General features: G+C 37.0%; 1 protein-coding gene across 1 annotated transcript in view; it reads right to left on the reverse strand.

The window, feature by feature from the left end:
• Positions 1-422: 422 nt before the first annotated feature.
• The window catches only part of VIRMA (vir like m6A methyltransferase associated), a gene marked incomplete in the record, with an annotated part of 46988 nt that continues 30571 nt past the window's right edge, over positions 423-16839 (reverse strand). Inside the window, 9 exon segments of the mRNA XM_045162774.1 lie at positions 423-763; positions 1667-1810; positions 4137-4468; positions 4924-5090; positions 6178-6274; positions 7121-7281; positions 7727-7879; positions 10912-11044; positions 16228-16445. Of these exon segments, the coding sequence (XP_045018709.1) occupies positions 609-763; positions 1667-1810; positions 4137-4468; positions 4924-5090; positions 6178-6274; positions 7121-7281; positions 7727-7879; positions 10912-11044; positions 16228-16445 (1560 nt within the window).

Genomic DNA, 16839 nt, shown 5'->3' on the forward strand with positions numbered 1-16839 from the left:
TCACATCTTCAACATTAGGCCGCATCCTTTCCATGACAGTATGTCTCTGCAAAACTGGACTTTCAGCAGTTGAGGTAAGTACTATACAAAAAGCACAGTGGAACAGAATATTGGCAGTTTTTAAGCTGATTCTAAGGTTTGAGACATTGTGCAGCAACCACAATTACTTGTGGTCAGGACATAAATTCTTACTGTTTGGACCTAACAGCCTAATAAATGGAATTATTAGACGCTTCTTTTGGCCGAGGTATACTGTAATACAACTGAAACGGTAAAGGGCGCCGTAAGCTGAGAAAGTATCGAGGACGTCTGTGGTATAGGCGAGACACACACTACAACAAAATCGTCATTTCACTGGTCATTTTTAACCTAGGAAATTTCCTAAACAGCCATTTAAGAAGAGAACAAAATATATACAAACATACATACAAAGTTTCGATTTTTATTGAAATCTTGTGTTAGGTATCAAACAAAATTTGCTTTCTTCAGATAAAAATATTCTCTCAGATGTATCCAGGTAACTGCTAAGCCTAAATTGGTCCTCCAATGTCTTGTTTTTACTGTCCTCATGAAATGTTCATATGCACTTAGGATGTTCCCAGGAATATTTATCGTGTAAAGGACCGTACGTGGCGACCTCTACCGCTGCCTCCACTAACAAACTTTCCTCTCGAGCCTCCACTGCCGCTATTTGCACTTGCCCAGGAAGGCCCAAGCCCCCCACGACCTCTGGAAGCACGGTCACGAGGACTTGGGCGGTAGCCTGTAAAAGAAAGAATATGATTTTCAGTTGCAACATCTTTCCCTTTCCCATTATATAAATACAAACCTGGAACACCAAACTCAAACCAAGACTACTGCTTGCTCCTTTTAATATTCAAGTGCAAGTTCTGTGACTGTGTTGAAGACCACTTTAAATCGTTAAATTGTCTAAATCAAGAATTACATCTCAAATAAAGCTATTATTTTAAAAATGTGTATTTGGGACTTCCCTGGCAGTCCAGTGGTTAACAATCTGCACTTCCACTGCAAGGGCACAGATAGCGGAATTAAGATCTCCCATGCCTTATGGCGTGGTCCAAAAAAAAAAAAAAAAAAGTGCATTTGAAACCAAAAGCTATATCTGACCAGAGAATTTCAGACTTGATATAGGAATGTTTTAGAGGGGAACAAAAGGTTATATACTTACATACATAAGATAATCCTGTAACAGAAAAGAAAATAATTGACCCTTGAATAACTCGAGGGTTAATCCAATGTAATTTACATTAGCCCTCATATCCAGAGGTTCCTCTGCATCCTTATTTCAAACCATGAATTGTATTTACTGTTAAAAAAAAATCTGCCTATAAAAATGGACAACCCTTGCAGTTCAAACCTGCGTTGTTGAAGAATCAAACTGTATACTCCATGAAGATGTTTCAGTTTAGTCAACATGAAACCACTCAGATTATACACACAGTTCAGAATCGAAAATTTTGAGAATTTATACAGAATATGTACACTGGGCACTCACTCACAGACATAAAATTACACAGACTTCAGAATTATATGCCTACATTCTAAAATATTCTCTCCCAGAATGAGAACATATGACATTCAACAATCTGGAAAGGATGATTCGCCTCCCTCGTCCTCAGCAATAGCAAGAAGGAAGAACGTGTACCTGTGGAACTAAGTGGTCGTAATGGTGGAAGAGGACCCCTGTTAAAATTGCTCTGGCCTCCACGACTTTCATTGTAAGTTCCTCGAGGAGTATTCTGAGCACTCCAACTGGAGCCTCTTGTTCCCTCCCGACGACTGTAGTTTCCTAAACATAGACAACACGATCAAAATGTACTTGTACCACAACTCTTCAACTGGATTAAGGAAGATATGACATGTTTTTCTTAAATTTTCAAAAGCAATGGAAGAGAAAATATGGAATTTTATACATGAAATACAGGTAAGAGTGGCAGCATTATATACAGTCAGAAGCAGAGGCTCTGGAACCAGCCTGCCAGGGTTCAAATACTAGTTCTGCCTGTTATATTTTATGTGTCCTGGTCAGCTAACTGACAAGTTTTCCCTTCTGTTAACTGAGGGTACTAAAAGAATCTACCTCATGAGGCTGATGAGAGTATTATATGTCAAGGGTTTAAAATAGTTCCTAACACAGCTATGTGTTTACTATTACTGTAAATATCTATTATCTTTGGCTCTCATCCTCTCAACTCAAAAGCATGAAAACTTGTCATTAATCCGCTAGTAGAATATAATTTCTATAAGTTTATACTGTAGAAATTCAGGTTCTAAAATCTTGAAACATTGAAAATAGATTAAATATAACATTAGGAAGCACGCAGATAAAAGAATTGATGATGAACTACACAGAACAATCTTAAGGGAACTGTTGGTAAGGACAACTGTGAAAATAATGTATGGATATTATTCAGAAAGTATACACACAATTCTCAATGCAAATAGGAAAAAAGTTAGGCAAGACTTTTTTTAAGCTCAACAGTAATTATGTAGTTAATCAAAAGTTAACTTAAAAAAAGATTTTTTTCACAGAAAACAACAAAATTCTGTAAAGCAATTATCCTTCAATTAAAAAATAAATTAATTTTAAAAAAAAGATTTTTTCCTATCCAATAAAGTACTTTGCAAATGGTACCATTGGTCTAGATCTAGCTTAATTATAGCAACAAAAAAATACTTTATTTGAATCACTTCTATTCAACAGTCTAATACTGGTAGAACTCATTAGAAAACATATATTAAATAGTTACCTTTAGCTTAGTCTCCAAAATTTACAAACAGCTTATGACACTTAAGAGCATCAAAACAAACAATCCACTCAAAAAAAAATGGGCAGAAGACCTGGAGAGACATTTCTCCAAAGTGGACATACAGATGTCTGACAGGCATGGAGAAAGATGTTCAGCATCACTAGTTATTAGAGAATGGAAATCAAAACCACAGTGAGGTATCACCTCATACCAGTCAGAATGGCTGTCATCAAAAAATCCGCAAACAACAAATGCTGGAGAGGGTGTGGAGAGAAGGGAACCCCCTACACAGCTGGCGGGAATGTAAACTGGTACAGCCACTATGGAAAACAGCATGGAGGTTCCTTAAAAAATTGAAAATAGAGCTACCATATGACCCTGCAATGCCATTCCTGGGCATATATCTGGCGAAAAACATGACCTAAAAGGACACGTGCACCCCAATGCTCACTGCAGCACTGTTTACAATAGTTAAGACATGGAAGCCACCTAAACGTCCATCAACAGAGGGCTGCATAAAGATGCGGTACGTATATGTATACGTGTGTGTGTGCGTGCTAAGTCGTGTCCAATTCTCTGCAACCCTATGGACTACAGCCCTCCAGGCTTCTCTGTCCATGGAATTTTCCAGGCAAGAATACTGGAGTGGGTTGCCGTTTCTTACTCCAAGAGACCTTTCTGACCCAGGGATTGAATCTGTGTCTCCTATATCTTCTGCATTGGCAGGCAGGTCTTTACCACTAGCGCCACCTGGGAAACCCATACACATACACATACATACATACATACATACATACATACATACATACATACATACATATATACATGGTGTGTGTGTGTATACATATATATACACACACATACACACATACATATACACATATACACACACAATGGAATATTACTGCCATTAAAAGGAGTAAGATAATGCCACCTGCAGCAACATGGATGGAATGAGAGTCATACTGAGTGAAGTGAGTCAGACAGAGGAGAAGAAATATCATATCCCCTTATACGGGGAATCTAACAAGAAATGATACAAATGAACTCACTTACAAAACAGGAGACTCAGACTCAGAAAACCAACTTAAGGTTGCGGGGAAGGGACAGTTAGGGACTCTGGGAAGGTCATGGACACGCTGCTGTATTGAAAATGGATAACCAACAAAGACTTACTATACAGCACATGGAACTCTGCTCCATGTTCTGTGCCGGCCTGGATGGGAGAGGGGTTTGGGGGAGGATGGACACATGTATATGTATGGCTGAGTCCCTTTGCTATTCACCTGAAACTACCAAAACATGGTTAAATGGCTACACTCCAGTACAAAATAAAAATTCAAAGTTAAAAAAAAAAGTAGTTACCTTTTGAAGCAGGTGGTGTGAAAAATCTATTCTGACTGTGAAAAGCACCCCGTCCTCCCCGATTGCCTGAAAATCCACCACGCGAAGAGATCTTCTGCGACACTTTGAGTGGCCGTTTTGGTGGTGGTATCCCATCTTGAGGGACCACTTCTTTACTTTCAGCTGCAACAAAGTCATCCACATGCATAGATGGTGGTCTGCTTGTGTTCTGTTTTCTCTGACGAAAAATATCATGGGGTCGTATACCCTGTCCAAAGCCTCCCCTGCCCCTTCCTCTTGGTGGTGGCACAACATGAGCTCGCTTGGCAGGTTCAATGTATTCAGATTTTCCACTATTAAAACAAAAGCATTCCATGAACACCTCTCTTTTACACATTTCCAGCGAAAACATAAGTCAATCTTTGCAATACTGAAAACTGCACTATCAATTATTTCTTATCCTAATTGTGTTAAATTTGCAAACATCCCTGCTACCTTCCAGGGAAACACAACAAAACGAGCTAAGAATGGTACTCAACATTTTACTGATATGACTAACAACTTTTAAGAAATAACCCAGTTCACTCTTTTTCAAATCTTCTAAACTCTCATAAAGTCTAATAATATAACAAATGGATCAGGTATGTCCTGGCCAAATTATTATCTTTTAAAAAAATTCAAGATGATATTTATGACTCAAATATTACATCAGTGTCCGTTTCCCTTTAATAGTCACGTGTTTTAAATTACACTAAAATAAATAACCTTACTTGATTCCAATCAAGATCTTCAGCAAAGTGTATTTTACCTTGAAGTTATAAAGGTCTCGTGCTTGTGCTTCCCAAGTTTGAATCCTTTAGTCGTCTTGGTTCTTCCAGGAGATGACGGCTCTGACAGAAACGAGCGCTCTAATTCTGAGTGTAAGTCAAAGTCACTACAACATTTTTCAGAGAGCTCAATTAAGTCAACCTTTACCTGCAGTCATAAAAACGAAACAAAATGAAAAACAGACCTTAAATGCAGCTATTCATGCAGCATTATACTTTAAATGTAACTATTAACGTAACATTTGAATATAGCAATTCCAATTTCCTATAAACTATATTTGATTCTCATAAGAAATTACAGGTCAGCCTCTTTCCTTCATCTTTTCAAAAAGCAACATCATTGGTAGTTTTAAAAAAAAAAGTCTTAGGAATTCAGCTGCTTTTATTTCAGGGATTGGGGGTGGGAAGTTAGCATTCTTACTCAAAGGAGGACTATTAGTCTGAGATCTTTGCTGCCTGACAAAGAACTCAGGGTTTCTCTATATAAATTAACAATGGAGTATCTCCAGAACTTTCCAAAAGAATCTGAAATAACATACTCCACAAGCCTTGTACAGTCACTATGTTATAAAAGAATTCTGTACCACAGATCCCCAAGTTTTATGAATTTAATGAGGTTCCAACCAAAGTCAACTTTCAGAGAAATGAAAATTATGTTTAACTTAGGTTTTATCCAAATTAATTAAACCTAAAAGACCAAAGTTGTGGCTGCCATCATCCTCCCTAATACATCTATGAGAAGCATAAAACAGACTCCATTAAAATCTTTATTTATACTTTTACCTATACAGTATTAAGTTAACGAATGTCAATTCCTGTTCACACTATATTCCTTTAGCAAATGTCTTTTTACATTTCCCCAAATTAAGAGCAGATACCACAACCTATTCTCCTTAAACCCCAATACAGAAATCAATTATAATTTTGTTGGATACTATTCTCTATCCTACAAATATAAGAAACCAAAGTGCTTCAGAGTACTTATGCAAAAACATGATTTTCCCCTCATTCTCAAATATACAGACCATTAATTAGAAAGAGGCAAAATCAGTAGCATAAAAAAAAATAGTCCTGGACACCATTAAGTGGGCATCTGACATAAAAATAGTGCAGTATAATCCTGAGACAGACTTTTGACAGCCATATAATGTCATCTATTTTAGTGCTAACAACATGCAAAGAAACAAAAAAAAATCAACAATTTTTCCCTAAATAATTTAGTAATAAAATTATACCAAATCCAGATCTGTATCAATCTCCTCAGCCTGAAATGGAGTGAACCACATAGATTTCAACTGATCATCCATGACATCAGCTAGCACATACGCAGTTCTAGAATAGAAAAAGTATTTCTTAAAAAGCAGAATTTCAAAATCAAGTATTTTGGCTTAACTTCTAAGTAAAACCTGTGAACAACAGAATTAAAAATATTACCCTCTAAAATATTAGCAAAATTAGCACTTCTAAAAAGACTCCTTCAAAAAACTACTTAAGAATTAAGTATCCTTAAAAACTAGCAACTTGGAAATTAATCCTTTTGTAACAAATTTTGATTTTTCAATAAAATAAAACAGAGACCTAGCTTTCTTTCCAAAAAGCCAAATTTATAACAGTATACCAATGTGCAATTTTTCTAAATTTAGAGAATAATTTCACCACATTAAACACTCATTATCTCTAGAAGGACAGTGCTCCAAAGATCAAGAGGCACAGCCTCTAGACCAGGGATCAGTAAACTATGACTCTATTTGGCCAACTTGCTTTTGAATAGCCTGCAACCTAGGAATGAGTTCCACATTTTTAAAGCTTTTTAAAGAAAACCAAAAGAAACAAGCAAAAAGCTATAGAAGTGTGTGCAGCAGAGACTGAGTGTGGCCTGCAAAGTCTAGATTTTTCTTGCCTAGCCCTCGCGCGTGTGCTGCGCTGTGCAGGCTCCTCTGTCCATGGTATTTTCCAGGCAAGAATACTGGAGTGGGTTGCCATTTCCTACTCTAGAGAAATCTTCCTGACCCAGGGGTCAAACTCTGTCTCTAGCATCTCCTGCACTGGCAGGCTGATTCTTTACCACTGTGCCACTTGGGAAGCCCTTACAGAAAATAATTTGCTGGCCTCTTCTAGATCCCAGCCATTTGCATGTTTCCCACTATCTACTCAACCACAAAACACTGCTTGTTTCACCTGTTGTTAAACAGATTCTGGAGAGATTCTGGAGCTGAAAGTACTGGTTCCACATCCTGGTCACCAAGAGGTAGAGGATCACCTGATGACTCTAGCATCTGCTTAAGTCCAACCACACTGTCCAACAGAGAATCCAGACTGTCATCATCTTTTGAATGCTCCTAGATACAAACAAAAGCAGAATAAGAAAATGCAGGTAAAACTTGAACATGTATGCCCATAATCTACTGACTCTTTAGTAGAAAAGGTGGTATTCCATTACTAAGAAATTTGGAACACCATCAAGAAATTAGCACTATTATACATATTAAAGTAAAACAAACACCAAAAACACTTGCCATTTTATTTCTAAGTAATGGTATCAGGGGGCACTCTGCATTCAAACAATAGATCATTCAAAAAGTACTGCCTTCATGTACTCCTTAAAATTCATAATAGTATGGAGAACTTCACTCCAAATCATTAACTCAGAGCATAAATACCCAACTGAGAGTTCACTATTTTTAAAAGTCACTAGGAAAACTTGTACTAGTCAAATTGAGAAGAAAGTATGTCTTAGGAAGGAGCTGTTTTTGTTTCTGGTTTTTTTGTTTTTCTTTTTTTTACCAAAACAAGCTTCTCTAGTTCAAGGAACAAATTTTCTGGACTTTCTTCTTTGCTTTGTAGAAGCTGTTTTAACTCTGCAGCATTAATACTCATCGTCCGTGCTGAATGAGCTCCCTCTACTTCCATGAGACCACTATCGTCTCCACAACATCCCTGTAAATGTCACACACAAGTTAAATTTGAGAGCAGAGAAATTTGCAAAAATGCTTCCAAAATCTCTGTTATTTAAGATTGCGGCAATCTTCCCCTCAGTGTTTTGGTTTTTACATCAGTACAAACGGCTGGTTTTAAGAATTAGTCAGCTCAATGCTGAAACAAGTTTTTCTTTACAACTCACAAAATAAACAGGTAAACACATTTCTCAACAAAAATATCCAATGACAAACACACTGGCACTTGCAGGAAACAGAATATACTAATTGATACTCAAATTAATAAAAATGCTGCTATAACAGCTAAAAACGCTGAACTTCCTTTTCTGGAGACAAGGCAAACAACTAAAGAAAACAGGAACCATATATTTAAGACTATGTGTTGTCTACAGATGTCATAAAGTTATTATTTTCTGCTTTAAAAAATATGCCACATAATAAAGTGAATGTGGGAATGGTGAAAAAAATTCACCACACAAAGCAAATCTCCTCAGTTCATGATAATAAATCCATCTGTATCAGTCCCACCAATTCTGATGCAGGACTTAGTATTTTTAAGTTAACAGTAACATTAAAATTTGTTTGCAGCTCCTACCATTTTTCCTTTAACTGGACACATTTCAGTGAAAACTAAATGAAAATTATTCTGCACAGATTTCCACTCAAACTGATACTGTGCCTGAAGCACACTTGCTCCTTTCAGTAAACACTAGACTAAGGAGTCATTTACATGACATTAAGGAACAGGACATGCAATTTTAATGAGAAATTCAATAAACCATATGTCTACAAGGGTTTTACCTGCTCTGTTTGGAAGTGGTGATAAAGGATATGTTGATGATGGTCTACCTTACGCTTTATTTTTTTTTTTGATGTATGAATTAACAGACTAAATATATTTCATAGAAAGAAGTATATTAATGAGATCACAAATTATCAAGGTATCTATCTGACTTTTCTCAGTTATTCATACCACTTTAAACAGGTGGGAAGTTCAGTACAGCTGAATCAAAAAGTATTATATGTTAAATGTTGGTTGCTCAGTCATGTCCAACTCTTTTGTGACCCCATGGACTACAGCCTGCCAGGCTCCTCTGTCCATGGAGTTCTGCAGGCAAGAATGGTGGAGTGGGTAGCCATTCCCTTCTCCAGGACATCTTCCTAACCCAGGGATCAAACCCAGATCTCCCATATTGCAGGCAGATTCTTTACCATCTGAGCCACCAGAGAAACATTATAATGATTATTATTTTTCAAGGTCAGGAAAAGCAGATAATCAATTTTTTAAAGAGAAAAACTATGAATGAATTAAAAATATTTGGAATAAAATTTAAAAATAAAATATTTGGAAGGATATAAAATTTCACCTCTCCCTCCTACCTTGCTTCTTCATTATTATGAACAGAAATTGAACAAAATAAAATACGTTTTAAATTCTTATCTACTTGTTATTAAAAACAGCCTTAGAAAATCTAGAGTTAAATTTAGCTTAATTTGAAGATTGCTCTCTCTATATATATACACATACATTACTATGAAAAGTAGTAAAAGAATTTCTAAGGAGATTTTTTTTAATCTACAAAGTGATTTCAGGAAAATGAAAATTCTATGAAATATGTGATACCACTTCAAATCTCCATCCATAATCATTTGTCAAACGCTTTAGCTATTAAACTATAGAAGACACTATGCATTACACTAGGAAAAATCCAGTAAGACATGGTCTCTGACCTAAGTGACGTAACACTCAGGTAGTGGAAGAGGAAATGCTAAGTAGGCATATAAATGGTCTATAAAAAGAAATCCAGTAACATGATGTGAAGTATACAGAAAGAAAAGTAATATTAAAAGGCTTCACAAATTAGGGTGTGTTAAAATAGGCACTATAAATAGATTACAGTTTGACCAGGGAGAAAGAGAGACAGAGAGAAAACCACAAACTAACAGAGGCATGGCCAAGGAGATACATGTAAGTAGAGGAGATTTACCGATGGTGCCTCCCAGTAAGGGAGAAGTGGTTGCAAAAGTAGCTTTTTGCCCTACAGTGAATAATCTTGAATGCCATGCTAAAAAGTCTGGAATTTATTCTATAGACACGAGAAGTTATTGGAGAGTAGAGTGATATGATCTGCTATCTGCTTTAGGAAGTTATGAACTCATACAGAACTATTCAGAATGTACCAAAGAAGTAAATGCTTGGAAGGAAAAAATTGGAAAGAAAGTTGACACAGCACTCTGCAAGAAAATATCAATAGACAGCTAAGAGTTATACAAAAACAGAACATAATTCTGGAGTGGGAAAGGGCAATAAGTCAAACAAAAAATTCACTAGAGGGGCTCAAGAGCAGATTTGAGCTGGCGAAAAAAAAAAAAAAAAGAATCTGTGAACTTGAACACAGTCAACTGAGATTATCCATTTTAAGGAACAGAAAGAAAAACATGAAGAACCATGTGCACAGCCTCAAAAGATGCTTGTGGAAATACTATCAGGAGTACCAACACAAGGGACCTTCTGAGACCAAGGGTCTCAGAAGAGGAAGAAAGAGTCAGAAAAAATACCTCAAGAAACGGTGACTGAAAACTTTACAAATTTGATGAAAAACATTAATTTACACTTTCAAGAGGCTCAACAAACTCCAAGTAGAACAAACTTAATCCACTCTTAACACATGATCAAGAGCCAAAAACAAAGAATCTTGAAAACAGTAAGAGAGGTGACTCAACTAATAAAAGATTAACAAGTGATTTATTGTCAAAAACCATGGAAGCCACAACGCAGTAGGAAAACATTTTCAAACAGTTGAAAGAATTAAGAATGATACCTAATAAATTCTACTCTTAACAATCTATTTTTTTATAAATCAAAAACCCATACTTTTAGTGAGGTGAGGACATATGAAAAAAATAGTATGTAAGTTCCAAGTTCCAAATAACATCATTCCAAGATATTTTTGAACCCAAGCGATTTTTTTTAACATATACATTAAGTTTGTAAATATGAGAAATACCAAATACATATATATACACACTTACCATTGTATCAGAATTAAGAATTTGTCTCATAAATTCCAAAAATGAAGATGCAAGTTCACCTGTGTCTTTACTAAATGTGCTGACCACTCGTTTCAGTAAACTATGCAGAGCATTACTATTTTTCCTTAAAGAACTGTAAATAAAGAAAATAGAGAGGCAATGTTTTAAAATTTGAGCATGTAAGTCTGGCATGAGAAATGAACTATCTCAGTTCAGACAAACAAAATTTAGTAAATTAAAATGTTACATTTCAAGAAATGTAAAAAAGTACTTTGGTTTATCTGTCATACAAACCATGTAACAAAGCATTTCTTTTTATAGTTGATACCTCCTTTTAAAGAAGATAGACTTCAAAAGGGTGTCTCTCATAGCTCTGGCGGTAAGGAATCCGCCTGCAATGCAGGAGATCCAGGTCTGCTCCCTGAGTTAAGAGGAGAGGCCTGACAGGCTACAGTCCATGTGGTCACACAGAGCTGGACACAATGGGCATGCATGTACACAAACGTCAAAAACACAGAAAGAAAAAAAACTCCCCCAAATAACAAAGCTACAAAACTTAGCAAATAAATTCGCAGGTTCCTTTTTGAACACTTTTTTATAACCTGGGGATCTCTCTAACATAAGGAAGTTATAGCTGTCTCAAAAGCCTGCTGCTGCTGCTGCTAAGTCACTTCAGTCGTGTCCGACTCTGTGCGACCCCATAGATGGCAGCCCACCAGGTTCCGCCGTCCCTGGGATTCTCCAGGCAAAAGTACTGGAGTGGGTTGCCATCACCTTCTCCGCTTGAAAGCCTAATTTATATAATAACTACAAAGAATGATTATCTTTATGACAGTGTAATCTGACAGAAAGAAACCAAAGGTATAAAGTAAGCATCAGTAAACTTTTTATGTAAAGGGCCTAATGATAAATATTTTAGGCTTTACAGGGTTATACAGAACTCAATGTGCCCTCTATACAAAATAGTAGTCTCAGTCACAGCTACTCAATGGCTAATGTAGTGGGAAACCATCTGTAGACAACACATAAGTATCGACTATATTCCAATAAACGCCGGATTTGGCCTGTGGCCCACAATTTATCATCCTCTCATACAGAGAGGTTTCAGTGTAAGAAATAATCATGCTATGTGTCCAAAATCATGACAATACATAATCCTGCTAAAATTATGCATTTATATAGTTCTTAGTTGATCAAAATAAAATTTCAAGACTTGGATAAAGCAATACAAAATGGAGAAAGATAAGACTCGTGCTCATGAGAACTTTATAAAATAATGAAACAGACAAAGCACAATAAACAGGAATGAGATTAAACACAGAGATAGTACAGTCAACAGAAAAAGCTTAGGTTAAAAATTGGATTATACCAATTACTAGCCTCTACTTATAACTTTAAGAGAATGAGCGTTATTTAGATGGCCTATCAAAAACTGGGGTCCACTGCATACCCTTTAGAATGTCTACAATTAAAAAAGTAAACTAGCAATACTAAAATCTGGTATTTTGTCACTCAACTTGTAGCGAAGTTGTCTATAAAAGGGTGGCACACTAGACTGCTGGGGTGATGGCTTTGCATGGAAATGTGATAGTAGATACATGACGGTCAAAATCCACAGAACTGTGTATCACAAAACATGGATGAGGTTACAAAGAAAGGGGGAAAGTTAGAATCCACCCTCTGATACTGTATTAGAAACAAAATACTTGTATGGACTCATCTTTTAAAATACATACATATAATAAATAGATGGGAAAAAAATGTATTTTTTTGGTAAATGCATGAGTTAGGACACATATATTTCCCAGGCCTAGTCAACGAGAAAAACCAAAATTAGTGATGTAAGTTGAACAACAAAATAAATAACAACATACCGTTCAATTAGTACACAACAAAAAAACAATGTCCACAAGTCCATATGGATATAAATACCCAAATAAGTAAATAAATGGGGAAAAGTGATGAATTCATCCTTACAGAGGATAATTAAGTGAAAAAGGAATAAGAAAAATAGGAAATCACTCTTAAAACACCATGGGCTTCCCCTGATGGCTCAGCTGGTAAAGAACCCGCCTGCCAAAGGAGGAGACATAGGAGACACCAGCTTGATCCCTGGGTTGGGAAGATCCCCTGGAGAAGGAAATAGCAATCCACTCCAGTATTCTTTCCTGGAAAAATCCATGGACAGAGGAGCCTGGCAGGCTTCAGTCCATGGGGTTGCAAAGAGTCAGATATGACTGAATGTGCATGCGCACACGCACGCACACACACACACACACACACATTAAAACACCACAGTAATAACTGACATGTGCCAAGATTCACTGATGGACAATAAAATGACTGGATGAAAAGTTTAAGTAGAAACAGGACATTTACATAGTCTTGAAGTATATTATCAAAATGTTTAGTTTAAAAACAGAAAATTAGTAAGTTTGCTGTGCAGAATCCTAGCAGACAGCATCTCAGTTTGGTGACCAAGGTTAGTTATCACCAGTAATGCATATTTCCTGATATGATGTACTTAGAACATTACTAGAAAAACCGGTAAAATCTAAGCAAGTTCTGTATTTTGGTTAACAGTATTATGTCTAGTTTCTTAATTTTGACAAATATTCAATGGTTATTCAAGACATCAGCATAAGGACAGGGATAAGGGTAACTTGGATGAAGGGCATATCTGAGCTCTCTGTACTATTATTTTGTAGTTTTTCTGAAAGTCTAAAATCATCTCAAAAAAAGTATTTTTGAGTGAGGCCTGTCTCAGGACTAGAGGATATAGTCACCTATTTATTGAAAAAGCCAGATCATACTATACCTCTGCTCAAAACCTCATAATGGCTCTCGTGTGTATGTGTGTACGTTAGTCGCTCGGATGTGTCCAACTCTTTGTGATCCCGTAGTCTGCCAGGTTCCTCTGTCCATGGGATTCCCTCAGCAAGAATACTAGGGTGGGTAGCCATTTCCTTCTCTAGGGAATCTTCCTGTCCCAGGGATCAAACCTGGGTCTCCAGCATCGCAGGTGGATTCTTTACCATCTGAGTCACCAGGGAAGCCCAGTGGCCCTTGTAAGTAACTCTAAAGGCCCCCGATGACCTGCCCTTCCCTCACCTACCCACTACCTCTCTGACCTGGGGCCCTGTCATTTTCCAACGTGCTTACTCACTTCAAGAGCAACCACCACGGTCTCCAGGCCATTTCTCAGACAAGTGAGGCATACCACATGCAGTTGCTCTCCCCCAGCATATTAACATGTTTCACTCACCTCCCTCAGTTTTTTGTTCAAGGGCCACCTTCTCAGCAAGGACTTCCCTGATTAACTCCTCAAACTTCAAATGACAACTCTCCCCCTCACTTCAGCACTCGCTATTCCTTTGTTCTATTTTATGTTGTTTTATAACATGCTGTGTATTTTATTTACATGTTGATCATCTGTCTACTTCTAATAGAATGAAAGCATCGAGAAGACATAATGTCAAAATATAAAGGGGTATAAGGAATGGGGACACAAAGGATATGCATTTTAGGCAGGCATTTAGGCAGGAAATATATTGATACAGATACCTAAGTGAAGTAAAAAAATAAGTCCTAGAAGAAACTAGGGAACAAGCATTTTAGGAAAGAAAAAAAAAGGTCTAGAAATAGGAATGAGCCTGACAGGGAGCCAAATTGAGGATAAAAGAGCTATGAGAAAAGTCAGAAAGATAAGCAAGAGCTGGACTGTATAAGGGCCCTAGAGATCAATATCAAGTTTGAATTTTTTTTGCAGTTCAATGGAAAGCCAACAGAAGGATTTAAGCAAAATAATAATGACACATACCTTGTTTTAAGTTTAAAAAGATCAATCTGAGCACTAAGAAAATATTTTTTATGGGGACAATACTAGAAGTAAGAAGAGAAGACTGGAGGCTATTGCAATGGGTCATATAGGCAAATACAGGGGAGGGGACACGGGTGGTAACGATGGAGGTGGAGAAAGGCAATCAGATTCAGGATGTTTTGAAAATATAAGGTACTGGACTTCTTGACAGACTGGAGGCAGGAAGAAAGGAAAAGAGAAGCAGCAAGAATCTTCACGTTTAACATTTACCAAGTTAAGCAAGACAGAAACATGTCTGAGGCAAAAATATCAAGAGCTCTGCTTTCGTTCAGCTTGGGTGCCCATTAGATGGCTAAGTAGAGACATCAAATAGATACATGAGTTACATGGAGCTCAGCAGAAAGATCCAAGCTGAAGAAACAAAGGAAATAGGTTACAATGACTTACATGAACCTAGCGGAGCCAGCTTTTTTAAAAAATTAAGTTTAATTGGATATGTAGTGTATAAGACGAGTTTTAAAGGTAAATATCTGGGCAATAGGAAAAAAGACATTGAAGAAATAAAATTTAAAGACTTTGGTGAAAGACTGGGAGGTGGCAGGGGAAGAACCTACATGTTCAGCAGGTACCATTAACTGAGAGAGTACAGGAGGACAGGCTAAGCAGGGGGAAAGATGGGAAGCAGCACCAAGCACTCTACCTGGAACATATGTTTTCAACCAACGTTATAAGAATTGATGAGAGACACAAATACATGTTGCCTAATCCTTTACATCTCATAATCCTACACACTTCTACGAATTCTCAGGGAAACTAAGTAGTAGCTATCTATTTCCCTAGTGAGGAAAAAGACGAGGGCATGGATAGCAATGGGGAGCAGAAATTACACCTGAGAGACTGAGCAGCATGAGATTTACATCATTTCAAATCCATTTCAGATCAGCCACTCCTCTAGAGAATAAAACACGCAGAATCAGCACTTTCAGCTTCAGAGTCCAGAATACCACACTACCATCATCTTTGAAGAACTAGTGGAGTCTATGCCAACCAAACAAGTATCTTCGAGCACTGAATTAATGACCCTGGAATGATAAGTTTTCCTTCTCAATTTACATTACCTAAAGATTTTATTACTAGTACATTTCATTGCTAATCAATCTTTTCCACAAATTCAAAATTTCTCCACATGAAAGAAATCATACCTTCCACCTTCTATAACATCTATGAATTAATTAATATGGGGGGATTAAAATACAAGAAAATAGTAAATTTTTACCACTTCCTGGTGGCTCAGTGGTAAAGAATCCACCTGCCACCGCAGGAGACACAGGGTCAATCCCTGGGTTGGGAAGATCTCCTGGAGAAGGAAATGGCAACCCATTCCAGTAATCTTGCCTGGGAAATCCCGTGGACAGAGGAGCCTGGCGGGCGACAGTCCATGGGGCCGCAAAAGAGTCAATTAAGTAACAACAGAATTAAATTAGATAAAGCATTACCTTTTTAAATGAAATAATCCATAATCATGCTCTGCAAGAAACATCATTGTTCTGACACATGTCAGTAAACAGCTGTAACTGCTCTCAGAGTTAGCTACCACAGCCAGGAGACAGTCACAGATTGAGGCCATCAGTTCTTTGTTTGGTAGAGAATTGGAGAGTTGCTCCAGTTCAGAAACAGAACCTTCAGAAGAGTTTGGCAAAATTAGTGCAATGTCCTGTGAGGGAGGAGGGGAGTTGGGGAAAAAACAATTTTTTTAAATGATTGTCACTATCACTTCGAGCTTTTATTTCTGAAATACACAGCAATTAGTACTTAGTAGTTATTGAAATATTATAATTATTATCCCATCCCAAACACAGATTCAAACACATTAAATACAAAGGAGTTGTTCTGCCCTTCTACAAAGGTTAATACAAGGATACACACCTAAAGAATTTGCTTCATAGTGTTTCTATTTTGTAAGACTGACACCTAACCACTTGGCAGCGGAACCTGATTCACAGTATTCTTATTTTAAAAGAACATCTCTTTGAAAAATTTTTCCTTCTGGCTTATACTAAGTGTAGTTTCTATCTTCAAATGGTTAGGTTAGTACTTTGGGTATGAAA

The sequence above is a fragment of the Bubalus bubalis genome, chromosome 15 (genome assembly GCF_019923935.1).
Source record: "Bubalus bubalis isolate 160015118507 breed Murrah chromosome 15, NDDB_SH_1, whole genome shotgun sequence".
Lineage (NCBI taxonomy): Eukaryota > Metazoa > Chordata > Mammalia > Artiodactyla > Bovidae > Bubalus > Bubalus bubalis.